At 41.7% G+C, this 27,935-nt stretch overlaps 1 protein-coding gene across 1 annotated transcript; it reads left to right on the top strand.

The window, feature by feature from the left end:
• On the top strand, nucleotides 1–27,193 carry YWHAG (tyrosine 3-monooxygenase/tryptophan 5-monooxygenase activation protein gamma). The gene is made up of 2 exons (XM_060032278.1): nucleotides 1–283; nucleotides 23,772–27,193. Exons 1-2 carry the CDS (start codon nucleotides 197–199, stop codon nucleotides 24,426–24,428), a joined length of 744 nt encoding a protein of 247 aa, XP_059888261.1. The 5' UTR covers nucleotides 1–196; the 3' UTR covers nucleotides 24,429–27,193.
• Nucleotides 27,194–27,935: the final 742 nt, after the last annotated feature.

Here is a 27,935-nt window from a genome sequence, read left to right as displayed (position 1 = left end):
CACGCACAGCAGCCGCAGCCACCTCGCGCCCGGTCCCGCGGTCGCAGCTCGAGCCGCAGCCTTCGCGCCGTCGCCTCAGCCCCTCGCTTCGTGGGTCGGTCCTTCCGGCACACGGGCTCCAGCCGCGCCCGCAGCCGCCCTCCGAGCCCTTCAGGCCGCCCTGGTCTCCTCGCCCGGCCCGACCCAGCCCGTGAAGATGGTGGACCGCGAGCAACTGGTGCAGAAAGCCCGGCTGGCGGAGCAGGCGGAGCGCTACGACGACATGGCCGCGGCCATGAAGAACGTGAGTTTCTCCTCCCCCCCCGCCGCCTCGCCCCAGCCCCTTCGCAGACGCGGGCTTTCGCGGGGTCGACTTGGGGACTAGTCGCCCGTCGCTCCTGCAGGTTGGCCGCCCCAGAGGGGGCTGGGGAGGGTCCTGAGAGCGCTGAGGACCGGGTGTGACGCGGCCTCTGCCCGAGCATTCCCCAGGGCCGGCGGCGCTGCCGCCTCGGCCCTCCCCACGCGCCCGCGCTGGGGCGGGGTCTTGGAGGGCTGGTCTCGGGAGCAGGGTCTCTGGCCGCTGCGCCTCCGGGTCTGCTGGGGACCTGAGCAGGGGCCGTGCGCATCCTTTGTGCCCCACTTCCCCTCCTCCCAGCCTGGCCGTGTGGGGGCGGGGGACCGCATGGATGCGGTTCCTCTTTTCTCCCTGATGTCTGGGCGGCGCCTTTCCCATTCACTCAGCAGGTCTCCCGGTTTTCTCATACTCCCCCCCTCCCCAAATCTTCCCACTGCCTCTCCAGACAGATCCTTTAGGACCTCCCCGGGAAAAATGTAGGCTGTCCTGAAAACCTGGGCTCCAAGATGCAAAATCGAAACCTCCTTGCTCACGTTTTTCTTAACAAAAGGCTCCTCTTTCTGCATGCCCCAAAGCAAGTCCTCTTGCTTTTAGGAAGGGGGCACGTTTGTCTCGCTAGCGTTTTCATTGATTGTTCTCAATATGTCATCTCCTTGTTTTCCTACGGCTTTCGTATTGAAAAGTGTTGGTATTGTCTTTAAAACAAAGGTTGTGAATTTAGCTGACTAGTTCAGTTTGTGATATATGCTGTTTCTTTTTTAAATATAGGCACACATTTGTCGAAATTCCTATAAGTTGAAAAAATATTCTCTGATCTGATATTGCAAACAAAGCGCTGGTGGGAGGCAGCATCAAGTCATTCCAGAAGATTCTGCATTTGTCGTATTGCAGAGAGCCTAGACTGGGTGGAGGCTGGGAGGAGTTATTTTAAAGGGGAAAAAGTCTTCTTTTTTTTTTTTTAATTTGTTTTGTTAGATGCATCTGAAGCTTAAAAAAAAAAAAACTAGCGCATCCTCAATGCTGATGAAAAGAGAATACTGATCTCCAGTTGTCGCATTTTGCAGATTCCTGCTTGTATTGCACCATTTTGTCAGTAACACTATATTCACCTAATGGGTGGTCAACCAGTTTGATATTAGAGGATTGGGGAAGTATTGAGCATTATTAAATGAAACGTAAAATTATCTAATGATTTCGGTCTCCCACTATTTTCATATCTAACTTCCTGCCTTATGTAACAAAGGTTTTAAAACGCATCTCCAGTGTGCAGCGGATGGAGGAGTGTACCTTGCCTGTTAAACCTCTTTAATGAAGCAGTATAGGTATTGCAGATTAATTCTTGAATAACTTTACTGGTTCACAGAAGACGACAATGCTGATGCCTGTGTATTTAAGCCAGATACATTAACAAAGAAGATTTTTATCTCATTAAGGAAGAGAATTGATTCTGACATTTGGAGTACTGCTGTATTAATATTATTGCCACAGTTGCTGTCCTTAAAGCTCAAATGATGTAAGTTGCACTTCAGCAGATATCAGTATCTTTAGTTCACATTACTTAGACTCTTCTAATTTTTCCATATTTCTAGTTTCACAGGAAAGCGAGTGACCTCGCTCCTATATCCATAGCAACCCAGTGATGTCACACACAATGACACAGAGGCTGCAATGCACCTAATGGGTTGGTAGGGAGTATGCAGATGGCATTTGTCCAAGGTAATGCAGAAATTAGCAGATAAGCCAGGTGGAATTGAGCATTTTGTCTTCCACCGGATGAGAATTGGTCCTCCAAATAAGAATTTCATTTATCCTTAGACGTGCAAATCAGGGATGTCTGGCTATGCCTGTTCACCTGCGTATTTGTAGTTTTCTCAAAAGTTTATAAGATACAGTCGTGGTTTTAAACATTTGTTAAAATTGGGCAATGAAGGAATAAAGATAGAAGTTTTAAACAAGAATATGTTTTATGCTCATAGTGCAGGGATGAGCTGTATACATGGGTTTATTGCAAATTATTAACTCGGCAGGTTTTAATAAAAACCTTAAAAAAATTATGACTTCCTGCTGGGGCATTTTCAGTAAACGTTAGGGAATGAGAATCCCTTACAGAACAATTTACCTTGGGATTTGGAAAAGTTCTCTTTTGCTGTGTTTATGTTTCTGCTCCTTAACTGAGTGTGCAGGAAAAAACAGTTTATAAAATATAGCAGACCTTTTCCAAATCTGTTTACCATGATTTTGAGGAATTAGGCTTACCTCTGATCTGCATTTTCCTCATCTGTAAAATGGGTCAACACCTGCTTGACAAAGTTGTTAGGATTAAATAAAAAATATAGTAGGTGCTTAAGAAAAGGTAACTATTTATAAAACTTTGTTTCTTCCTTTGTTTATAAAGATCATCTCATCAGAGAATTTGGAAAATACAGGAAGATACAAAGAAAATACTCAGTTCTACCACTTGAGTTCTCTTCTAAGGCTGAAGTCATCCAGATGCTAGCGTGATTAAAGTTATTTGCATCGGATGAAGTTACCCTAGTAGTAAAGAGTTAGGACCTGTGATAGTTGTAGGTGGGTGACCAGGATAGAGGTAAAATGGTGTATTCTGGAAAGGAGGAAAGAAGGAAGTTTAGTCTTTTAAGACACATGTGTAGGCTTATATCTAAAAAGAGCAAACACCTAGATGTTTCCTACTTGTTAGACAATACTGACTTGTCCTTTGGATTTTAATAGCCTCTTGAGAAGTTAATATTCTAAGTAGGCTACTGGTACTTTCCTGGGGGGGGGAGGGCGGGCAGAAAAGGTTCTGGGCTAGTAACTTTGTTGAAGTTACTGGGTTAAGCAATTTAACTCGGGTGTGTTGGGGGGCATTAGTGGCAAAAGGCTATCTTAATTATATAAAAAAGTCTTCGTGGTGGAATCGATATACTTAAAAAGGTTTTACAATGTTAAATATTCTGTTTTTCCTACTAGCTCTTCCAGGAGGCTAGATCAATAGCCATTATCACTAATGGAGTAATGACACCTCTTTAGACTCTTCAGAGGTGGAGTTCTGCCAGCCATTATTATAATCAAAGTCATGTGGTTTCAGTTGTTCTCTTTGGGGTGGAAAGCATACAGATGACAGTTTGCTTTTTATGTTAACCTTCACAGTAACTGAAATGACTCTTAAGTGCCTTTTCTAATTATTTAAACAATTTCATGTGTATCTTTTGGATTATATTAAGATAAAAGATGTTGCTGAATGTGCATCCTCATTACGGTTCTTTGGATTAACTGCAGACCCTAGGGAGGATTTCATCCCCTAGTACTTGGAGGAAGCCTTATTTATTTATTAAACCAAACTCTAAATTATTAAAAAGTGGAGGAAATGATTTTGTTTTTATTGAGGTAAAAGTCACAACATAAACTGACCACTTTCAAGTGTACAATTCAGTAGCATTCAGTACATTCACAATGATGTGCAGCCATCACCTCTAGAAAAAATAGGAAAATGATATTTTTAAAAAGTGATGATGGTCTGGCTATAGCTGGCTGGATTTCAGCACATTACTGATTCAGGAATGTGTCAATAGTGCAGGGCTCACAGCCAGTGGTAATCAGTATCCCTTTCTCTTTGTTTTCTAACATCCGAACTGTTCAGCATAAATTGAAAAGGGGACTTATTTTGGCTAGATTTGTATTTCCATTTAAAAAGTTACAGAGCTTAAAAACTATACGTTGCTCACACAAATGAATAAGAACAATTTACCTGAAATCGGAGCAAACTATTAACTATTTGGAGATTATAGGAATTTTGCTGGTGTTCTTATCATCACTCATTTTCCACCCCAAGACTGACTTTGTTAGACACACTTGCCCTGCTGTGTGGCCCGGGTTCCTGCAGTGCTGAGAGTGGTGAGCTATTCAAGCATGGGCTTCTCGTAAATAAGATGTTAAATACATTGTTTTGGTGTTTCTGAGTCTGCCAGGAACAACTTCTTGTCTCCAGTATCACCAGCCCTAACAGTTTTATCTGGCAGGGCATCTGATTCTTTCGTGTTCCTACCAGATTCCATGAGATGTGGAAAAAAAGAAGCAAAGACCACTTTATATGTTTAACAGTCAAAGGGAAAAAAATCACATATAAACCATTGTCTTTTGTCTTATTTTCTAAGCTCTGTTTGTTAGAGCTTGACCAGATATTCGAGACTGTAATTATAGGGAACCTGTATTTGTTGCCTTTCTAGGCTATAAAGGCTATCAACATGAGCTGCCTTATGGCCTTTCCTGTCATGATCATTTTTCTGCTGTCTTCCCCACATTCCATTTTAGGTATTACCTATCATTTTGGTTTAGTACCAGACCATATTATCTTGCTTTAGACTGGCACTTGAAATTTTGATTTTACTAATTTATGAATTTGAGTCATAAAAAAAGTTACATGAAAAGTGATCAACAAAAATTCCCAAAAGAAAGCTTTAATTTTAAGATAAATGGTTAAATTTATTTGGTTCCATGATTTTGCAGAAACAATAAAAATTTGTAAATCTTGTAAGACTTTGCATCAGTCTTTTTTTTTCTTCCTTTTAAAAACTCGTGAAGTCTAAACCAAATGTTCATCAGCATATCACTTGTAAGAGTGTCCCACGGAGGTAGATTTTTCTTTACCTAAGTTGAATAATGTGGTGCATAGCATTAGTTGCGTTGTGAATAAGTAGATAGAAATGAGAGTGTTCTTACATATGTAGATTTTTAATATGACATTTTTTAAAAATTCCAAATAAACTCATTGGTCTTATCCTTTTAATCTTTGAAACGATACCTCATTTTTGGAGAGATGTAAAGCCAAACTTGGTGAGTAGGACCCAGGTGTAGTGTCAGCTTTTCCCTCTTAATAATTCTGTTGCTAGAACAGGGGTGTCAGAGCTGGGGATATGACAGTGACGACAGTGGGCAGCTGAACGTGTAATGACAGTAGTGCGAGAGGAATCCCTCATCCACCCTCCCCCACCGCCGAGTATGAAGAGCAGCTGTGGTGGTGTGAGAAGTGAGAGAAGGCTAAGAGGTAACAAGAGGAAGGCTTTGAAAAAGAAGGTTTGTTTTGAAGAGAGATCATTTAAAACTTCTTTAGCTTTCTGAAAGGAGTTATTAATATGGCACTTAAGCTACCGTATTCAAATAACCAAGATCTAGGAAACAAAGTTGCCTGTGGTGCCAGTACTTTAAGGATGTGGAAATAAGCTTAAAATATTTTTGACTGAATTGTTTCAATTCAGTGCTATTCAGTTCAACACAGTGCTCCTTTTGTATGGGTCTAACATGAAATAGTGAATGAGTATGTCTTTGCAGCAGAAGCCCAGGATGGATAGTCGCCATGCAAACAATCCCATATTCCTGCCAGGACATTCTTAAATGAGGGCCTGCCTGGCATGGCTAGACCCGGTGGATAGATGTTATTTTCAAATCATACTCCACTCTTCACATATGACTCACCTCTGGTCTTTCTAACTACATCTGTGTAGTAAAAATAGAGACTTAAAGTTGAGACTATATATATATATTTTTTTTTTTTTTTTAACGGTACGCGGGCCTCTCACTGTTGTGGCCTCTCCCGTTGCGGAGCACAGGCTCAGCGGCCATGGCTCACAGGCCCAGCCGCTCCGTGGCATGTGGGATCTTCCCGGACTGGGGCACGAATCCGTGTCCCCTGCATCGGCAGGCAGACTCCCAACCACTGCGCCACCAGGGAAGCCCAGACACTATATTTTTTTCCTAGTAGTTTGAAAATGACCCAGTGCGTGAGGATAAGGAGAAATAACAAGATAGGGTAAGAACAGCAGAACAGCATTCCGCAGACAAGGAAAGCTGGTGGGGACAAGTGAGTAGGGAAGAAAAATTTTAGAATATCTTGATTTGGGGGTGCTCTGATCTTCTAAGGGACTCTGGTTTTTGGAAGGCTGTTATCAGTGGGACAGACCACTGATGACAAAAATGTCTGGCTTTTAGGACGCTGGAAAAATGACAAGTATCACCATAATAGTTCCCTATGCAGGGATATTTCCATCATGTCTTTCTACAGGGTTTTGCACCTTGCTTTTTCCCCTTGATATTTCAAGGATATTTTCTTCTGTTATCAGTATTTTCAGTGGCTGAACAGTCCTGTGGGTGTGTCATAATTTAATTTTTATTTAGCATTTAGGCCGTTTCCAAATTTATAAATAATATTGCCATGAATATCTTTGTGGCTAAAGCTTTCAACACAGATTGTATATTAGGACAGAGACCCCAAAGTGGAATTTTTGAAAGAATTGCTAAGAATTTTTAAGGAACTTGAAACCATCACTAGCACTGGTATGTATCTCAAAAGTTTTGGAAGATGTACTTGTTTGGGTAGATAGTACATACACATGGTTCAAAGTTCAAGGATACCCTATTGCCCTTTCTGCTCCAGAAAGAGAAAATGAGGTTGAAACAGGGGAAAGTTTAACTGCAAGCTTATTTGTGGCAAGCCTCTCTTCTGCTTTCTTGTGGTTGGAATGAGTACCTTTTTTAAAAATTAAAAAAAAAAAAAAAAAACTAATATGGTAACTTTCGAGTATATGCAAAATAAAGATAATAGCATGATATAACTCCATATAACCAGTTTCACCGTTTGTCAGCATATTGGCCAATCTTCTGTCTATATACTTTACTACTGTTCTGGTCCCCTTGGTATTTACCATCTTGCAAGATGGTTTCTTTTTTTTTTTTTTTTTTTTTTGCGGTATGCGGGCCTTTCACTGTTGTGGCCTCTCCAGTTGCAGAGCACAGTCATCCAGACGCGCAGGCGCAGCGGCCATGCCTTACGGGCCCAGCCGCTCCGCAGCATGTGGGATCTTCCCGGACCAGGGCACGAACCCGCGTCCCCTGTGTCGGCAGGCGGACTCCCAACCACTGCGCCACCAGGGAAGCCCGCAAGATGGTTTTTTATTGACCTAAAATTACGCCTTTTTTCCCACAAATGTTCCAATTACCAGCAAGATCTCTTTATATTCAGATTTGGCAACCTCAAAGTGTAGTTTCTTGCTTAAGGCATATAATCCAGGTGGCAGATAATTTTTTCCTTGATTTTAAAAGGAGTGTTTCTCTCAGTTGACATCCAAGTGCTGCTTCCCATCAGCCTTTGCTCATGAGGAGGAGGAAAGGCTGGATGGGTCACGACTGGGGAGAGGAAAGGTGGTGCTGTGTCAGGTAGGTTTAGAGAAGGGCTTTATCATTACTGGACTGTTTTTTACTGCCTTTTTTGGGAAAGGGACAACAAAGGCTGATATCTTTTGTCAGTTCTGGCTTTTATCACCAATCTGATAGAAGTGCTAAAACCCAATTGATTTGTTGAGGGCGATGTGGATAAACAAGTTTTGCTTTTGTTTGGTTTTGTTCCTTGCCAAGCATTTTTAAAAAATCATTTTTGCCTTAAAGTTATCATGGTACTGGTTGTAGGTATGAGTAGGTAGGTAGGTAGGTAGATAGATACGTACATACACTAGCTGTCTGGGCCCGGACACCTTGGGCTTGAATTCCATGCTCAGAAGTATGGAGTTGACTAGTTTATTGATATCAGTAATACAGGTGAGTATACTGCCGTTTTATTTTTTTACCATTCGAAGGTCCTGCAGAAAAAGGCTAGATTTTTGGAACCATTTATTGAGGAAGAGAAAACAACATGGTAAACTTCAAACAGCTTTAGTAATGAATTGAACTTTAAAATTGCATAAAATATATTTCTATTAACATTACTTATTTAGAACTCTGTCTAGCATATAGATTCTCAAAAACACTGAATTATAGCTAGTTCTTATTTTGGATTTATGGTACTCTTGCATTTTGATCATGTTTTTCTCTTCATAATCTGGCTGGCTGTATAAATACATATATTTTTTAATGAAGGATGATTAAGACTAGCTTTTTAGCAAGTGTTTACATCTGTTGTGAAAATCACGTCAGTACTATAATCTACTAAGCTGTTACGGCATAGCATTACCCTGAAATGTTGATGAGTTCCACTACACAGTGGAAAACCTAGTGTACTTTTGGGTATGACTTTTTTCACATCTGTTCTATAGACTTCTGCACTGACTGTAATATTTTGGGGAAGACAAGATTTTTGGGGGGGGGGTTACGCGGGGCTCTCACTGTTGTGGCCCCTCCCGCCACGGAGCGCAGGCTCAGCGGCCATGGCTCACAGGCCCAGCCGCTCCACGGCATGTGGGATCCTCCTGGACCGGGGCACGAACCCGTGTCCCCTGCATCGGCAGGCGGACTCTCAACCACTGCGCCACCAGGGAAGCCCGGAAGACAAAATTTTAAGTTACACACTCTCAGATTAAAATATTGCAATATAGTTGGACATTTACTGTCACTTGGGAAGCATCTTCCTATAGTTTTCCCATTTAATTTCACAACAGTTTTATAAAGTGATGGTCCCATTTTACAGGCAGAAATGTTTAAGTAATTTGCTTATTAAGGCTTGAGTTAAAAGTATTTTTCCTAAATCTCGGCCTCTTTTAAAAGGTTTTTTAGTTTTCAAAAAGGAGTCAAAGGTGAAGTGTATACATGGATACTGGTAATCTTTTAGCTATTGTCTCAGTGATCTGTTTTCATTAATTTTAGTCAATGTTCCATTGTTTGCAGAAGCTTTGAAATTGCTTCAAACTGCTATATATTTAATATTTTCCCATTTGGTTGTGCTTGAGAGGGTTGTTATGTAATCCAGGTTTTTAATACAGAGCAAACTTCTTTAGGACAGCCCTAAGATGAAATACTCAATATGAGTGTAATCTTTCTTCTAGAAAATATTTGGTCCCATGACTGTGGTGTGTTTTAAATACCATTTAACAAAGGAGAACTTGCAGTTTTTTAGCATAAGGAGGTAAGTACCATGCTTTTGCCATTGGAGTCTTACAGGTATGGCCAAGAAGTGAAAGGATGCTACTCAAACTGAATGGAAGAGTATACCTCACTTGAAAGAAATGGGAGGAAGCTGTGACTTTTTTGTACATCAAAGATAATATGGGCTTGTGTGGAATTCACAAACTGGAATGTGGAAACATGTTTTGAGGGGATTTAAGTGAAGATCAAAGGAAGAAAAGAATGTTAACTTGAATATTTTGTAGATGTTCTAGGCAGTGGAAGAAGTGAATGGTACTGATCCAGAATTCACACAGGGAAGGTAGAGTTGTGAGGGGATTATTGAACGTCTGTGGGAACTTCCACACACAGAAAGTGAAGGTCAGCCCAGTGCTGTGGTATCAGGACACTGAAGTCACCCTGAGCATCAGGGGAGATTTCCTAGAGAAATGATAGCAGAGCAGTGAGGGGTGGATGTTGAGGGGAGGGGAAAGGCTGGAGGAAGGAGTGTCCAGGCAGAGGGAATAGCATTGTTTAGTTGCAGAATGTACAGGGAGCAGAATCTGTTGCATGATTGATCCAGTCACTACTGGTTGCGTTGAGAGAATGTTAGGAAATGAGTCCAGAGAGGTAAATAGGGGCAGGAGCCAGTTCATGAAGGGCCTTGTGGAGTTTGGGTTTTTTTCTTAGGCTTTGGAGAGTCATTGAAGGGTTTCAGGCAAAAGAGGATCATTGTCCGGTTTTTGGTTTGGAGAGAACCTTGGCAGCAGTGTGGAAGTTGAAGAGGAGGACAGTGCGGCAGAGGGACAAGACTGATTAGTATTGCAGGGTCTGCTCTGAAGGTATGAGGAACAGGACATGGACAGTGACGGCAGATTTGAGAGAGAGAATTTGATGGCTGGAGATGGGAGGAGGAGGAAGGAGAAATGATGGGGAAGATCAAGTCAGTTGCTGACATGCTGTGTTTGAGGAAACATTTAAGTGGCGGTAAATGGAAGCATCATGGCTACAAGTTAATTCATGAAAAGCTCTTAAAACAGGGCCTGGCACAGGTTAAGCACTCAGTGTTACTTATTATTCATTAAGTAAATAAATATTTATTTAGGAACCACTAACGGCCAGGTTCTAGTCTCAGACCTGGAGGATATAATATCCCCTGCCCTCACAGAACTAGCATTCTAGTGGGAGTCTCCTACCAGGCATAATAAGGTCACCTAGGCAAAATTGAGAGCTGAAGTCAAAGTGAATCCTGGGGAATCCCACTTCAGCAGTGACTGGAACGAGGAAGAAAAGACTAAGTAGATGGTGATAGAAAACCAAGAAAGAAAGCTAACAAAGTGGACAAGAGTGTCAAGAAAGGGGGATTAGTCCGCAGTGTTATAGATCCCTTACGAATTAAGATTAAGACATAAGAGAACATGGGATATGTGAGGTAGGAAGACAGTTGATGACAGTGGTAATGGGGTGAGGAGTGAATGAAAGGTGAAGAAATGGTAACAAGTATAGGCTAGTTTTCAGAAACTTGATTTTGAAGGAAACGTGATTAAAAGGCATCATTTATTTTATTTTTTTGTCCTCTGCGGTACGCGGGCCTCCCACTGCTGTGGCCTCCCCCGGTGGCTCCGGACGCGCAGGCTTAGCGGCCATGGCTCACGGGCCCAGCCGCTCCGCGGCATGTGGGATCTTCCTGGACCGGGGCACGAACCCACGTCCCCTGCATCGGCAGGCAGACTCCCAACCACTGAGCCACCAGGGAAGCCCCGGCATTGTTTATTTTAAACCTCAACTTGGACTACATGTTAATGGGAAAGTACAGGAAAGAGAGTAACTGATGGGAATATCTTGAGAGGGAAGAAGCATCTTGTTTGCATACAGGGCGGAGGCGGCAGTGGTAGGGGCAGTTGTTTGTCAAGTAAAGGCCTTTGGTCACTTTCCTTTGAAGAGGCTGTAGTAGAGCAAGGGTTGCCAGGCAGTGAGTGCTAAGGGCCCTGCTGAGGTTAAAAAGCCTTAATTTGTAGTGATTACAATCTCGTTTTTTTTGGTCTCTCCCTCTCCCCTACCCCGCACCATATTTTGGGTATAAGAGTTGAAAGCAGGCCGGGTGGCTCTATTGATGGAGAATTTGGGTGTTTAGAGATGGTGTAGCAGAAGGACAAGGCATAGGAATGTTGATATTAATGCAAAAATAATTGAATTTGATGGATCTTGATGAAGCTTACAAGGAGGAAATAAAACCTAAAGGAAAGGGGCTGAGGAAAAAGGAGAGGGCTCAAGAGCGAGTCTAGTAGGTGGAAGTGAGGACTGGTAACATTGAAGGGTAGGTAGGAGTTTGGTTTTATTATTTTTTACTTGTTTTGGCCGTGCCGCACAGCTTGCAGGACCTCAGTTCCCCAACCAGGGATTGAACCCAGGCCACGGCAGTGAAAGCTCCAAGTCCTAACCACTAGACCACAAGCGAACTCCCCTTTTTAAAAAATTTTTTATTTTTTAATTTTGTTTATGTCTTTTTGCTTTATTTATTTAAAATATTTATTTATTTATTTATCTTGGCCACACCTCTTAGTTCCCTGACCAGTGAAATCGCCGTGTCCTAACCAGTGGACTGCCCAGGAACTCGCAGGAGTTTGATTTTTAAAGTGAATGGTTGGGGGTGGGGCGGGGGGATAAATTAGGAGTTTGGGATTAACGTATGCACATTACATAAAATAATCAACAAGGACCTACTCAATATCCTGTAATAACCTGTATGGGAAGAGACTGCAGAGAATGGATACATGTATATGTCTAACTGAGTCACTTTGCTGTACGCCTGGAACTAACACAGCATTGTAAATCAACTATACTCCAATATAAAATAAAAATTAAAAAAATGAATGGTTGTGAGTGAGGTTAAAGGTGTGGTTTAGTGATAAGTTGTCAGAATCGAGATAACTGAACTGTTGTTCAGAATTAATTTGAGGGAGTAGCCTTGGATAAGGAGGTAGGGCCAGAGGTCTGGATACAGGTAAACAATCGCAAAGAAAGCGAACATGACATTGATTCTAGGAGAAATTTTAGAAGCACAGAAAAGGCATGAAAGAGAAGATTGTGAGGGAGTCAGTATGGGCTTGTATAAGAACCTGCATAACTAATTTTGATTTAACTAATTTTTATTTTTTAAAAATATTTATTTATTTGGTTGCACCGGGTCTTAGTTGTGCCAGGCGGGCTCCTTAGTTGAGGCTCCAGTTAACTAATTTTTAGAATAGGGTTATTTGACTGCTAGCCAAGGGAGTGCTAGAGCATAGTATATCTATTTCCTGATTTGTGAGGTTAAATGGTGAGCTGCAGAGCTTTGGCATTTGTCCCGGTTGTTGAAAAGTGAGATCAGACTGGAGCAATGGGTGGAATCTCGGCTAATGAAGTGGCCTTGTTTTTGCTTCAGGTCCTGTACCTTGACCCTAAAATTCAACTGTTCGTTACATTTGATGCAGGTGGCACTTAACAATAGCCATCTTAATATTCGTTAAGTTTTTGTTTGTATCAAACTACCTAAAGCAGATATTTCTTGTTTATCACAGTTCTTTATACTGGCCAGGTAGTTTGGGTCTAGACTTGCTCCTGTGGGGCCGGAATAACTATGAAGAGGTAAAGGCCTCTCATCTCCAGGTTAACCCAGGCTTCTTTGCCTGGGGAAGGTTCCCAGCAGCGAGTCCTGATTCACAAGCACTTTTCAGGCCTTTGCTTACCTCATACTTGCTAATGTTCTACTAGCCAAAGCAAGTCTCATGATCAAGTTCAGATTATAGAGTTGCGGAAATATAGTTCTTGATGGAAGTTCTTGATGGAAGGAGCTGCGAAATCATTTAAAAGGAAGGAGATACACACAGGGTTGGAGGGAGTTATTAGGACCATTTATGCAAACAGTCTGGGCTGGATACAGCCTATGTAGATTCATGTCACTTAAACATTTGGAAGTGACAGTTTAGGTACTGTGGTTGATTCACTGCTGAGTGAAGTGTGCTACCTGCCCTTAAGGACTTTAGTCCTTTTAGGAGAAAGAAAGGTATACAATTAAACTACAAGGCATTAGATATAAGCAGTATAATAACTGCAAGGTGAAAGTTACACACAGAGTAAGCAGTAGTTAGTTCTGCCTGAGGAATTTTCAGGCTTCAGGAAGTAAGTGTAGAATTTGAATTAGGGCTTAAAAGATGACATATAGAGAATTTTTCTTCATAGTTCTGGAAGTGCGTTTTAGGTGGTTGGAAAAGCATGATAGCAGAGGAGTGTGTAATATGAGGAAGACTGCGAGACCTGGGTCTGGGTATTGATGACTTGAAGCAGGGCTCTATTGATATTTGGGCCAAATTATTCTTTGCTCTTGTATGTGGCTGACCTGTGCATTGTAGGATGTTCACCAGCATGCCTGGCCTCTGCCTGGTAGATAATATCTAAATAGAGCTGCTTTTAAAATGCACTGTACCATAGGTTATACAGCATTTTCAAATACACCAGCTTATTTACCTTCTTCCCCCTGCCCCCCTCCCCCCCCCAAAAAAGCAGATCTATGGTAAAACTAGCGTTATAAATGTTAGTTCATTTGTGCTGAATTCAGAAAATAGCCCGGCTAAAGTGTGAAGTGGTGTATTCTAAATAGCAGACTGACAAGTACTGACAAGAGTACTGGCAAATTTGGGGGGAAAGAGTCAGGATGATGAGGGGAGTTGTATCTAGATCATAGAAACAGTTAAGTAGAGAAGACCCAGGGGTATGAGGACTATCTGTTTGAAGAAGTGATTCTGGCTCCAAGAAATAAAATTCTTAAGGCTAGCGACTGGCAGTTTTAGGGGAGATAAACTTAGCTTTATCTTCAAGTCAGGTACTTCTGATGTTACTCTCTAAAGGTGGATTTAGGCAGAATTCTCCCAGGTGTCCAAGTAGAGGGTTGGAAGAGCACCCAGCAGGGTCTGCAAGAGGGAGGGGAGCACAGCTTTGGGTTTGTGTGTGGATTGTCTGTAATTTGAGAAGTTGTTATTTTAGTATATTTCTCTCCTGCCTTTTTCCCCCATAGTGGCAGAATTGAATTGCTTCATAATGAAGAATACCCATGGTAGGGAATGTAAAATTCTTATCCCTTTTCAGGTTTGCTTAACTATATCTGAGCAATAGAGATAACGCTCTCGTTCACATTTTTGGCGAGGCTATTGAGAAATATTAACCTATGTCAAACTACGTAGTTTATTTGAAAGCGCAAGAGGAGGATTAAATAAGAGGTAGAGGTTCATGCTGTATTATAGTGGGTTTTCTTTGTAACAGCCCACATGTTATGAAGTATTTGGAATTCTGAACTTGTCAAATAAGCTAATTAATTATTGACATGTGTGAAAGTGCTGTAGAGACTGTGGCATAGTGCAGCAGTTTTATCTTTATTGAGATATAGTTCACATACCATACAATTCACCCATTTGAAGTGTACAGTTCACTGGTTTTTAGTGTGTTCAGAGTTTTGTAAGCATCACTAGTATCTAAATACAGAACATTGTCACCTCCCCAGAAGAAACCCTGTACCATTAGCAAGCTGTCACTGCCCTCTGCCCTGCCTCCCCCCCCCCCCCAACAAAAAGAGCTCTAAGCAACCACTAATCTATTTTCTGTTTTTATAGATTTGCCTGCTTGGGACATTTCATGTAACTGGAATCATAATATGTGGTCATTGGTGATAGGCTTCTTTCACTAGCCTAATATTTTTATTGTCATCCATGTGGTACCATGTATCAGAACTTCATTCCTTTTTATGCCTGAATAATATTCCATTGTATGGATAATGCTACATTTAACTTATCTTTTCATCTGTTGACATTTGGATTGTTTCCACTTTTTGGCTGTTTTAACTAATGCTGCTGGGAACATTTGTGTGCAAGTTTTTGTGTGGGTCTCATGTTTTCATTTCTTTTGTATATACCTAGGAGTGGAATTGCTGAGTCACGTGGTAACTCAACATTTTGAGGAACATTGTCCTGCAGTTCTTAACCTGGAGAAATAGACGTGTGTGGATCCCATGCAATACTGAATCTTTGAAGGTTAGGGCGCTAGGGAGAGTGTTTTACAAAAAGCTCCTCCTTGGTTAAGAACCAGTCATATAGTGGAAAGCATATGGGATTTTGAGCCGTGAGATTTGCATTCCATTCTTTGGCTCTGAGCCTTAATTTTCTAAACTCTAAAATGGAAATAACAGTACTAAATCATAAAGGGTTATCTGGAGGACCAAGGAGGTATTATAATTTTAGTGAAGATCTCATTTTTGATACTACAAAAGTTATTTAGAAAAATACGGAATAGATGAATACTTCTTAACATGATAGAAGTATCTTTTAAACAAAGAGTTGGTATTTAAGAATGAAACACTGGACGTATTCCATTAAATTCAAAATGAAACAAAGATGCACATTATAAGCATTATTAATATTGTCCTTGTCCTTGCAGTAGATGTGATACAGTATAAGAAATCTAAGCACGGGAAAGGACAAGTGATATTTGGAAACCGTAAAATTAGGTAGGGAGTAAACTGGAAAAATGTTAGAATTAGTAATTCAATGAAACAGGGCTGAAATCTATAGTATGTATTTCATATATCAGCCCTAATCTGTATAAAGATATAATGAAAGATTTTTATGCAACTAAGTTTTGGGTTTTTTTGCTTTTTAAGGTATTCTTGGTAGAAGCGAGGTGGTGAGCACAAAGCAGCAGGTGTGGGTTTGAGTTATTTACATGAGTAAACTTGTTTACATAAAACTGCTGGCTTTGAGCTTTTTTTGAAAACTTGGTTTTCAAAATTGACTTTAAACTTTAATCGTGGGTGTGATTAACTCGGTAAGTTATGGAGAGGGTTTGTTTGAATAGGTACTACTGGTAACAGGTCAAAATTCAACCTCCTCAACCTTGACTGCCTCCCAGCCGCTCTGTTTTCAGACCCTTCTAGAAATACAGTGAGAGCATACAAATTCCTTTTTAATGTCTACGTAGAACTCTGTTGTGTGGATGTTTCATAATCTAGCCAGACTTCCATCGAGGACCATTTAGGTGGTTCCAGACTTTAGCTGCTACAGATGATGGCAGTGAATCAGTTTCTAGAAGTGGAACGGCAGAGTCAGAAGTTTCCTTAGTATTTGTAATTCTGATAGCTGTTCCCAATTGCCCTCCATAAAGTTTGTACTAATTTACGGTTTCCAACAATGGATGAGAGTGCCTGTTTATCCACAGCATCAGCCTTCACAGTGAGTCATCAAAGTTTAAGTTTTGCCAGTCTGATTGGAGAAAAATTAGCATTTATAAAATGAATGAATTTGAGTACTCTACTTATATTTTCCTTTTTCTTTTTCAATTGTCCATTCCTTTTGCTCACTTTTCTATTACTGATTGGTCTTAAATTCCTTTTAGGAAGGTATTTTTGTTTTTGTTTTTGTTTGGCTGTGCCGCTGTGAGGCTTGTGGGATCTTAGTTCCCCAACCAGGGATTAAACCTGGACGCTTGGCAGTGAAAGCATGGAGTTCTGACCATTGGACCACCAGGGAATTCCCTGCAATAGCATGTCTTAAAGTACTTTTTTTTTTTTTTTTTGATGGTACGCAGGCCTCTCACTGCTGTGGCCTCTCCCGCTGCGGAGCACAGGCTCCGGACGCGTAAGCTCAGCGGCCATGGCTCACAGGTCTAGCCGCTCTGCGGCATGTGGGATCCTCGCAGACCAGGGCACGAACCCGTGTTCCCTGCATCAGCAGGCAGACTCTCAACCACTGCGCCACCAAGGAAGCCCTTAAAGTACATATTTTTTTATTGGAGTTTAGTTAATTTACAATGTTGTGTTAGTTTCAAGTGTACAGCAAAGTGATTCAATTATACATATATATTTTTTTCAGGTTATTATAAGATATTGAGTATAGTTCCCTGTGCCATACAGTACGTCCTTGTAGAAAAGTACATATCTTAATTAAAAAGTACTTCATTGCTAAAAATTGCTAGCCATCAGTCTGACAACACAGGGTTGCCACAAGCCTTCAGTTTGTAAAAAACTGCAGTATCTGTGAAGCGCAGTAAAACAAGGTACAGGCTCTATTAGAGAAACTAGTCCTTTCTCTGTGACATGTTGCAAAGTTTACATCTTCAGAGACTCAAGGTGGGAGAAAGAGCACAGGATTTGAAACCAGAGGACCCGAGTTTGTGTCCCTGCCCTGCTGTGTGTTAGCAGTGTGATTTTTGGGAAAAAGTCCGTTGATCTCTCCGCATCACACCTGTAACGTATAATGTCCACCTTGTTAGGGTAGTTGTGAAAAGAACATAGGATTTGGTGGCTGTCAGAAAAGCCCAGGTTCTCAGGAAGCTCTCCTCTCATCCATGAGACCTTGAGCTTGGCCCTGAATATGCCATGGAAGTTTCATTTTTCTTCTAGGATGTTCCTCTTCCTGCAATGTTTCCCTTCAGCACAGTTTTTATCCAGGGTCATTGCTACTGGCTTTTATTTATTTATTTTAAATTGGTAAATTTTTATGTAGGCTTTTTTTTTTAATTTATTTATTTTTGGCTGCATTGGGTCTTTGTTGCTGCACGCGGGCTTTCTCTAGTTGTGGCGAGCGGGGGCTATCCTTGTTGTAGTGCGCGGGCTTCTCATTGCCGTGGCTTCTCTTGTTGCAGAGCACGGGCTCTAGGCGCACAGGCTTCAGTAGTTGTGGCACGAGGGCTCAGTAGTTGTGGCTCGCAGGCTCTAGAGCACAGGCTCAGTAGTTGTGGCACACAGGCTTAGTTGCTCTGTGGCATGTGGGATCTTCCCGGACCAGGGCTTGAACCCGTGTCCCCTGCATTGGCAGGCGGATTCTTAACCACTGCGCCACCAGGGAAGTCCCTCTGCTGGCTTCTAAAAGGCCATCTGATGAGCTTTCCAGGCAGAGTTTGAATATGTGTTGAGGGTCCCCAAGACTTACCCCCATGTTCAGTGATCTGCCAGGACTCAGCATATAGCTGTGCTCTTGGCTATGATTTATTACAGTGAAAAGATGCAAAGCTAAATCAACAGAGGGAAAAGGTGCTTGGGGCGAAGATCAGAGTGACCAGGTGCAAATTTTCCAGAGTCTTCTCTCAGGGGACTCACACAGATTGCGTGTGTGAAATGTCTGCTGGGAATCTCATTAGAGACTCAGAACCCAAGGGTTTTTTCGTTTCGTTTTGTTTTTTTGATGTTTAAAATGTTTATTGGTATTTTTTTAATAGATCTTTATTGGAGTATAATTGCTTCACACTACTGTGTTAGTTTCTGTTGTACAACGGAGTGAGTCAGCCGTATGCATACAGGTATCCCCATATCCCCTCCCTCTTGAGCCTCCCTCCCACCCTCCCTGCCCCTCATCCATTGAGGGATGCTCACAAAGACACTTTCTGCCTAGCACAAACCAAATTCAAGACTCCTAGAAGGAAAACAGGTGTTTAGCATAAACCACATTGTTTGGACAAACATTTTAGGGACAGTGAGCCATTCTTAGTCGTGGATGGTGGGAACCCTTCCAAAATCTTAGTTCTCAGATGCTAGCCAAGGGTCAACTTTGCAAGCAGACCTTTCTAAAGATAGTAGTCTCAAGGCTGTTGTGTTAACTCTTTTTTGTACAGACTGTACTTCAAGTTTGAGGCATTTTGCCCACATGTGCAAGACATGACTTCAGATTATTTTCAGAAATTTTAATTTGAGATTTAGCAGGTCATCTCTAGAATACATGACTAATTTAGTGCAAGCAGAACAGTGTCACATTTACTTGCAGTGGGTTACTCTGCTGCCTGCACAGTATATAGATAACTGTCCATTACATGGACACTGAGACTGATTTTGCATCTTGTCACGTTTTTCTTTTTGGTGTAGGGTGTTCATATATAGCAGTCACTGCATTTACCCTTTTTATGGCCTCTTGGCTCTTTCAGGTGATATCACTCCTAGGACCAAAAATGCTTCATGGGGCCAAATGTTATACCTGGTGTCTGCTAACTCATTTTTTTAATAGACTATTTTTTAGAGCAGTTTTAGGTTCACGGAGGAAAGCACAGAGGTCCTGTATGCCCCCCTGCCCCTCCCCACTGTCAGCATCCCAGCGTAGTATGCTGGTTACCATCAATGGACCTACACTGACTCACCATTAGTATTCAAGTCCATCATTTACATTGGAGTCTTGGTATTGTACATACTGTGCATTTTTACAAGTGTGTAATGACATGTATCCACCATTAGAGTATTGTACAGAATAGTTTCACTGCCCTAAGAATCCTTTTTTCTGCCTGTTCATCCCTCCTATCTTATTTGGATGTGAACAGAATGTAAGTTCTTTGTGGAGATTTTCAGCTTTCCTTAAGTCAAGGCGTCTTACTCACCATCATAAGTTATTGTACAAGATTCGGCTTGATAGAAATACATTTTAAGTAAAGTAAGCTTAATTCAAGTTTCATTTAAGGAGTTTAAACATTTGAAGTTGCACTCATTACAATTTAAGGTTCTCCATAGGTAAGTTGAAGAATTGTGAATGACTTGGTGCTCCAAGAGCACAGGGTCAGAAAGTTATCTAAATAGCTTTCCAAGAATCTCATGGGTTGTTCATCTTAGGTAGAGAAGATTTCTCTCCTCATCAACTCTTAGGGGACAACAGTTGATAACTAATTAATATCTGATGCCTTAGCAGCTGGGATTTGGGGAGTTTTATTTCTTAAACTGTTGGTGAGAGTAACAGATTTTTCTAACCTTTTTGCTAACAGCTCTCTCGAACTCACTGAAAGAAATTTGAACTTGAGCTAGTATCATAGGAGTTGAGAAGAGAAACCTTAATTTTATTTATTTATTTTTATTTATTTATTTATTTTTTGCGGTACGCAGGCCTCTCACTGTTGTGGCTTCTCCCGTTGCGGAGCACAGGCTCCGGACGCGCAGGCTCAGCGGCCATGGCTCACAGGCCCAGCCGCTCCACGGCATGTGGAATCTTCCCGGACCGGGGCACGAACCCGTGTCCCCTGCATCGGCAGGCGGACTCTCAACCACTGCGCCACCAGGGAAGCCCCTTAATTTTATTTTTAACCAGAACATAAAACTGGAGAATGTACAAACTGTCCACAGTTTCCAGTAGCCATGACAGTAAATTTTGGGGACCATATATACAAGTATTGCGTTCTCAGAAACAGTTCAGTGACTGTTTTGAAAGACATTGCCTTGCTTCCCAAATGATACATATCTCACATCTTCCTACACTGAATAGGCATTCGATCTTGGTTAAACCTTTTGTGAACACTATGTGGATACTTTTTTTGACCTTTTAAAAAAAGTTATCTTGACTTTTGAAACTAGGATGGTTGGGATCTCTATTTTATTTTAATGTAAAAATCACAGATTATCTCTCATACAATCATTTTGATATTAAGGATTTTAAAACAAATTCTGATTTAAGGTTTTTAGAGAAATCTTAGTTCCTTTGAGCAGACTTTTTTATTAGAATTAAAGGTTTTCCCCTCTAACATAGTTTTTCAGTGGCAGAGAACATCTGGGTATGTCCCAAATGTGGTTGAGTTACTGTATCTAAAGGTGACGTTGGCATTTCATAATCTCCATGTTGCAGCTTGTCTGAGGCAACTGGACAAATTTTACATAAGCGCAAATGGCTACCTTTGGGCTCTTTAGCCCAACTTTTGCAGCAGGAGACCTAACGGTATAGAGTACTGGTGAGGTAATTTGAGCTTTAAATAGTTGCTGGCTCTTGAAATAAGGATAGCATGATTTAGGGGAAAGGCCAGAACCCGATCTCAGTGGCCTTAGGCATCACAGCTTCTTGCATTGGAGACAGTTATCAGGTTACTCTAGAGGTGGCTAGTCTTCAATATCTGCACATTCATTCAGTGAATATGGGCTGGTGTCCTATGGTATGCGGGCCTCGGGCCTACAGAGGCCTCTCAGCCTGTTTGAAAGCCAGTCTGGGGAGTTATTCCAGGCTATATGATATTAAAGTTTATGGAAAGGAAGTGATGTAAGGGAGCTAAGGACTAGAGAATAGCATGAAATGGAGAAGAGATACTTGATATCTCTTATACATTAGTAGCATTGAGCAGAAGATAAACGAGACGATGTGAGGAATACAGAGGCCTCCTATGGCGAGACTTAAAGTGAAGGGACGTTATTCAAGGTGTTCTCAAAAGTAATTGCTCAAGGGAATTTCCTGGCAGTCCAGTGGTTAGGACTCCGGGCTTTCACTGCCGAGGGCGCAGGTTCAGTCTACCTGGTCAGGGAACTAAGATCCCGCAGGCGCATGACTTGGCCGAATAAAAGAAGTAAATGCTCACATCTCTATAGCACTTTACTGTGTTGGGAGCACTTTATCGTTCATCTGATACACCCTTATAATCTTATGAAAGAGGTAGAAATCTGTATGCAAACTGAGGCCCAGATAGATGAAATGGCTTGTCCCCAAGGTCACTTAGTAAATGGTGGGACTGGAAAGCCCCAGTCTTCTGGGTTATTTGCATATATGTCAGAAATTGGCAGGAGTGACAGTGGCTGAGTGCTGGGAATAGTTTCTCCAAAGTCCAGAAATATATGGGAAATTGGATGTGAGATGATAAGCCTCCTATTCAGGGGAAGCAGTGTTTCCACGGTGGGGGGGTGGAGGGGCGCTCAGAGAGTAAAAAGCACCTCTGTGCTGGTTTCCTTCTGCTCTGAAGTCCAGTAGAACCAGAGCCCTGTTCCCCTACTCTGCATCTGCTTCCCCTAGGCCACCTCTGGCAGAGCTACTGTTGCTGTCTAGTGTAGAGTGGAGAATCAGTAATGCATAGTAAAAGGTTAGCATCAGAAAAACCACTCAAAAAGTTAGGAATTTGAGAGTGTGTTATTTGCTGGATGTTGTGAGAATTAGCAAGCGAAGCATATGAACTAATAAGTATGGTTTACATTCTGATTTGATTGTATCTGAGAGGAACTATTTTACAACCAGTTTCCTTAAGTATAATCCTCTCCCACCCCGACCTCTTCCATGATAAAAGAGGAATACATACCAAATGTAAACGGTCCATACACAGGTAAGTCTCTTGGAATCCCAGCCCTTCCCCACCCCCAGATACTTTAGCTTATCTTTTTGGATTACATCCCAGTACCTTTCACATCTCTGAGTAATACAGTGTTACATGGGTGCTGTGGTTGATCTACACAGGGAACAGGGAGTAGCCAGTTTAACTGGGGGTGGGAGGAGTAGAGCTGGGAAAGATTGCATAGAAGCCATGAGTATAACTTGGTTCTTGACAGTTGTCTAAGGATTTTCCAGGCAGGAGCACTGGTAGTTGTTCTAGGCAGAGGCAGAAGAACAAAGGGCAGAAGTATGAAAGGTTTTTGCAATTAACATGTTACCACTGGAGCGCAGGTACATGAGAGAATGAGGCGAGGAAAGCATCTAGTCTGTTGTAAGTCATAGGAAAGAGCTCATGATCTGGGGTTTCTGATAATGCCGTTGACTTAGTATGTACCAGTCTAGATATGATAGTTAACCAGGCAAATAAAAATGTGACCTCAGAATAGGAAAAAAAGTAAGAGCTCAGTCACTCCTCCTTGTAAAATTTTCTGTTTCATATGGTTGTTAGACACTTAGAGGTGTATGGCTCTGACATCACAGAAATCAGGTAATATAAATTAAATAGTTTTAGTCACTTGATTTAATTTCTTTATTATATGCAGTTGTTTGGTAGTCATAAAAATACACAACATCGGTGTGCCGTTGCTTTAGTGTCCTCAAGGCTCTTAGTGTTTGGGACGACGAAGACCTTCTAGCACAAGTGAAAGAAGCATTAATTCCTGTTGGCCACCTCAGCTCGGAAGTGCTTTGCTCACCTCTCCATTTTATTGCTGTTGTATTCAGACACTACAAACACATGTTCCCCAAGTTGCTAATATGTCAGTGATCAGAGTCAATCCCGTGCCCCCAATTTTGACTTCCTTCCTGGCGTTCGTAATTTATATTATTTTAACATAAGAAAAGTTTCTTTGTTTCTCAAAAGTCAACTTGACGTTGACTGACTATGTTCTCACCCGGTAGGCAAGGTACTCTCACCCAAAATGGATGGGACCGACGTTTGGTAGACAGGGCAAGGTTAGGAAGCAGCTGTCATTCTTTTTTCTTAAAAAAACTGATGAGATATATAAGCCATCTATACTTAAAATCCTTAGGATCAGTACGTACGTAATGTTGCATGAGAGACTTGTTGACCTTTTGTAATTTAGATCAAATTTCGATTTTACATCTAAGAGTTAGACTTGATAGTTCTTTCCTGGAACAGCTGTGTGATAATAAGCCTATGTGTCCTTCTCTAGGGAGAAAGCAGGGGTTCAGGCAACATTGAGCCAGTCGCAGGTTTTTCCCTTCTTTGTTGCTCCTTCCCGCTCTATCCCTCTTCCATATAACCACACAGCCCAACTTCTGTTTGTTGATTACTTTAATCAGCTGGTAGACCTCTTTGTGTTTTAGTGGCATAAAGATACGATTAACCCAACTGACATCATCTGTACCATAACAGCTCTTTATTCTTTCCTCCTTAATAGGTGACAGAGCTGAATGAGCCACTGTCCAATGAAGAAAGAAACCTTCTCTCTGTGGCCTACAAGAATGTAGTTGGGGCACGCCGTTCTTCCTGGAGGGTCATCAGTAGCATTGAGCAGAAGACATCTGCAGATGGTAATGAGAAGAAGATAGAGATGGTCCGTGCTTACCGTGAAAAAATAGAGAAGGAATTGGAGGCCGTATGTCAGGATGTGCTGAGCCTGCTGGATAACTACCTGATCAAAAATTGCAGTGAGACCCAGTATGAGAGCAAAGTGTTTTATCTGAAGATGAAAGGGGACTATTACCGCTACCTGGCTGAAGTCGCCACTGGAGAGAAGAGGGCGACCGTCGTGGAGTCATCTGAGAAGGCCTACAGCGAAGCCCATGAGATTAGCAAGGAGCACATGCAGCCCACTCACCCCATTAGATTAGGCCTGGCCCTTAACTACTCCGTTTTCTACTATGAGATCCAGAACGCCCCAGAGCAAGCCTGCCACTTGGCCAAGACCGCTTTTGATGACGCCATTGCTGAGCTCGACACTCTCAACGAGGACTCCTACAAGGACTCCACGCTCATCATGCAGCTCCTCCGAGACAACCTCACGCTCTGGACAAGCGATCAGCAAGACGACGACGGTGGAGAAGGCAACAATTAAGGCCCCCAGGTGGACTGGCAGCACACGCTGATGCTACTACTGCAGTCTTTATTTTTTTCCCATGAGTTGGGGGTCGGGTGGGGGAGGGAAAGGGAGCGATGACCTTCCTAGGGAGAAACCCACGACCTGTCCTGTCTTTGATCGCCTCTTTGACATTTTTGCCAAAATACCACTAGTGGAAAGTCAGGCTAGCTGTGCTGGTATTGGAATAGCAGCCTCACACTGGCATATGGACTGTTCTGTAGATTAATGCAAGTGGAGCTGTCCTTAATTTAACTTATTGCTAGAAAATAGGGTTTTAAGATGAAAAGAAAACTTAAACGGAATAGCCCTCATTCAATAAGTTCTGTGGTTCCAGTAAGGATTTTTATGTACATATGCTCTTGTCTTTTAAGTTCTGGGTACTTTCTAGCTCATCTGTTTTAGCTGTGCATTTTGTTTTTCAGGGTGTACTCTACCAGACATGGAATAGTTAAAATCCCAAGCTGATAGACTTAGAACATAAGGTATATTTATCCTTGTGGTTTAGGCCTTGCCAGTTTTCAGAAGTTTCTGATTAGTTGACAGTATTAACACTAAATTGCAGTTTACAGTATTTCTACATTACAGCCATATGTGACATCAAGCCATTGTGATTGTGTGTTTTTCTTATTTTGGCTTTTACATCCTTATTCAGCCTCATCCAGGTTGGTTTTGCTGTTATCTGTCTCCTAGGCCAAAAGGCTTGCCTGAGGAGAATCAAAGCTACTTTAGGTTTTGTTGAATAGGTGCTTGGCAGATGGCTGTGGGATTTTTGTCCTTCTTTCTTCTTAACTTAAATCCACCACAAAAATGATTAATCACTTTAATAGAAACGTTAAACACCACAAAAATAGAGAAAATTCAGGTCTGTATGTCATTTACTGTGCTGATATTTCCAGAGAAATCCTGATTTTTTTCAGCCGCCATAGCTTCTTCCTCAGGGACTGCACTGCTGTCTCACTCCTCACTTGGGTCTTCCGTACTGTACCTTGTGCCCAGGGCATGCACTCGGGTGGGTTGAAAAGCTGTTGGGTTGTAGAAGTTGGCGGTCGTTTTGAGAAAGTTTGTGGTGCAGTGTGTGAAAATTCAGGTGCTAGGAGCTTACTGGTAGAAAAATCCTAAAGGAAGAGCTCTATTCGTAAACATTCTGTCCAGTTTCAGGAGCCTCGTGTGTCAGTTTTTCCTCCCTGAAAACACTCCTTCCCCAAATAATCATTGTAGGAAAATAAACTAAAATCATTATCAGATAATAAATATTTAACTCCTATTTGACCAAAACTTTTTCTATGTATTTTTTTGCTTTTTAATGAAAGCATAGAATTTGGAAATTCATTTGTGCCATCTGTACACGTTTTAGAATTGAAGGAAACCACGATGCTATTTCCACAAGTTTGTTTCAGTTAGCCTTAGGTCCTTGGTTCTCATTTTGGATAAGTCTTAACACACGACCTGTTGCATGTGCATTCAGCCTTTTTTATAAAGTCAGTAACTGTGAACTGCTGAGATAGGTAATGACACCAGACTTGTTTGTTTGTTTTATTTAGGCAGGGAGAGGAATGAGTAGTAATTGAGGAAAACCTGACAGTTGCTTTTGCTAAAACGAAAATGGAGCTTCCAGTTGTGAAATGCACGTGTTGACCAGGATCCAGGTGACAGTGAAGATAGAAGAGTGTGACGATGCTCTGTAATGTGGCACAGTTACCCAGCATGACTTTCCTTAGAAGGCCCCCTCCATATGCTAGAGCGGAAGTCCCAACTAACCAAACCTACCAGAAGAACTAACAGAAGAGAGCTTTATAGCTTCTGTGCCCTAACAGGGGCCTAAGGTCAATGCCACGGATGGGAACAGATTTGCGGGGGTGGGGTGGGGGGTTGGTGGGGTTTTCCTTAATTTATCTTCATGTCCAGTGAGCAGTGCTGTGTCCTTCCTTGTAGCATTTGGAAATGATTTACTGGAATTACAAAACCTATTTTTCTTTTAAATTTTAGCTTTGGCTCTGGCTGCTTTTTAGAATAATGCAAGATAAAACCGTGTCTGAGGGCTAAAAATGAAGGAGGGAATGGGAGACTTGATATTTAAGCAGCTTGAATGGTTTATTTTCTTTTCTTTATTTTTAAAGAAATGCACTTGCCTATGATGCTGTCTCTCCAGTGAAATGATTACTCCTCCATTACTCTATTGATACAATATTGTGCATGCTAGTGTTGTATTTCTATACAGTAGCTTGAAATTTATTAACTTATACTGTAGGTGTTATGTATTCCTATGACAAAAAAGAATTAAGTCTTCAAATTTTTTAAAGTTTTTTTAATTTAATTTTTCCTTTTGGGGGTAAAGTTTGCTCTACCAAATAGTGATCGTAACAAATTGATCTGTTTTGGATGTTGCTATAGTGACATGCAGTTATATATTTTGTTTTTAAGGGTGGGGGGGAAGCAAAAGAAACACCAGTGTTAGCTTAATCTTAATGTCTGGTGTTTGTCATGGTGAAATTATAACTATTACAGTGTAGGAGAACAACGAATATGTTCTCTGAATGAGCCTTTGTGCTTTTTGTCATGTTATGCAGTGAACTATTTTTAAGGTCTAATCAGTGATTATTTTTCCAACTCCGTGTTTCTCTAAGGAATTATTTCACACACGGACCATTCTTAGCAGTTTTCCTCAGTGATGGAATATCATGAATGTGAGTCATTATGTAGCTGTCGTACATTGAGCAAATAAACTTACAGATCTGATGTCAGTGCTAGTTTTATTTAATGAGTTGAAATTTTCCTTTGCTTTTGAAGGTTTGATTGGACATGGGTGTTCTGCCCCACTCAAAGAATGAGGTTGGACTGCGGGGGGAAAGGGGCAAAATGGTGTATATTGGAAAGTGCCTACCTCTGGGAATCAGACCTGGGTTTACTGACCTTAAAAAATGATCGCACCTTTTGGGTCTCCATTGTTTCTATTATGAAACGAACCTTAAGTTTGAATCATGACTCCTTTTGATTCTCGGTCAAGTGACTAAACTTCTCAGCCCTGGGGGTGGGGGATATAGGTCTAAATGAAAACCGGGTCACGTGCCTGGTTTGGTATTTCTCAGGTGCCCATTGGAGATCTCATTGTGTTTTAAATGAGGTGGGTTTTTGCATTTTAAGATGTTCATTCATAAATATATTGTCTTGGGTTTTTAATTTTTAAGTCTTCTGAGGTGGTCAGCAGCCTTAGTTGACGTGGGCTGCACTCAGCAGCCTGCTGTTTCTGATGGTAGCTGTCAGGATGTGCCCAGGGCTTGGATCACATCCCTGGACGTGTGGGGTGATCTGCCCTGACCAGCTGTGACGAGGGGTTTGTCTACAGGAAGGAACACCAGGGCAAAGGCGTTCTCCTCCACCGGCTTGGGTGTGCTCCAGCAAGGCAGGAAGGGGCTGGCTGCCCTGGTTCATGCAGAGGAAGAGGACGGCTTTTGAGTTTTTGGAGAAATTTTAATTCACATTTTA

The sequence above is a fragment of the Delphinus delphis genome, chromosome 15 (assembly GCF_949987515.2).
Source record: "Delphinus delphis chromosome 15, mDelDel1.2, whole genome shotgun sequence".
Taxonomy (NCBI): domain Eukaryota; kingdom Metazoa; phylum Chordata; class Mammalia; order Artiodactyla; family Delphinidae; genus Delphinus; species Delphinus delphis.
Note: the sequence above shows the minus strand (reverse complement) of the source record. Positions and strands in the feature narration are given on the sequence as shown.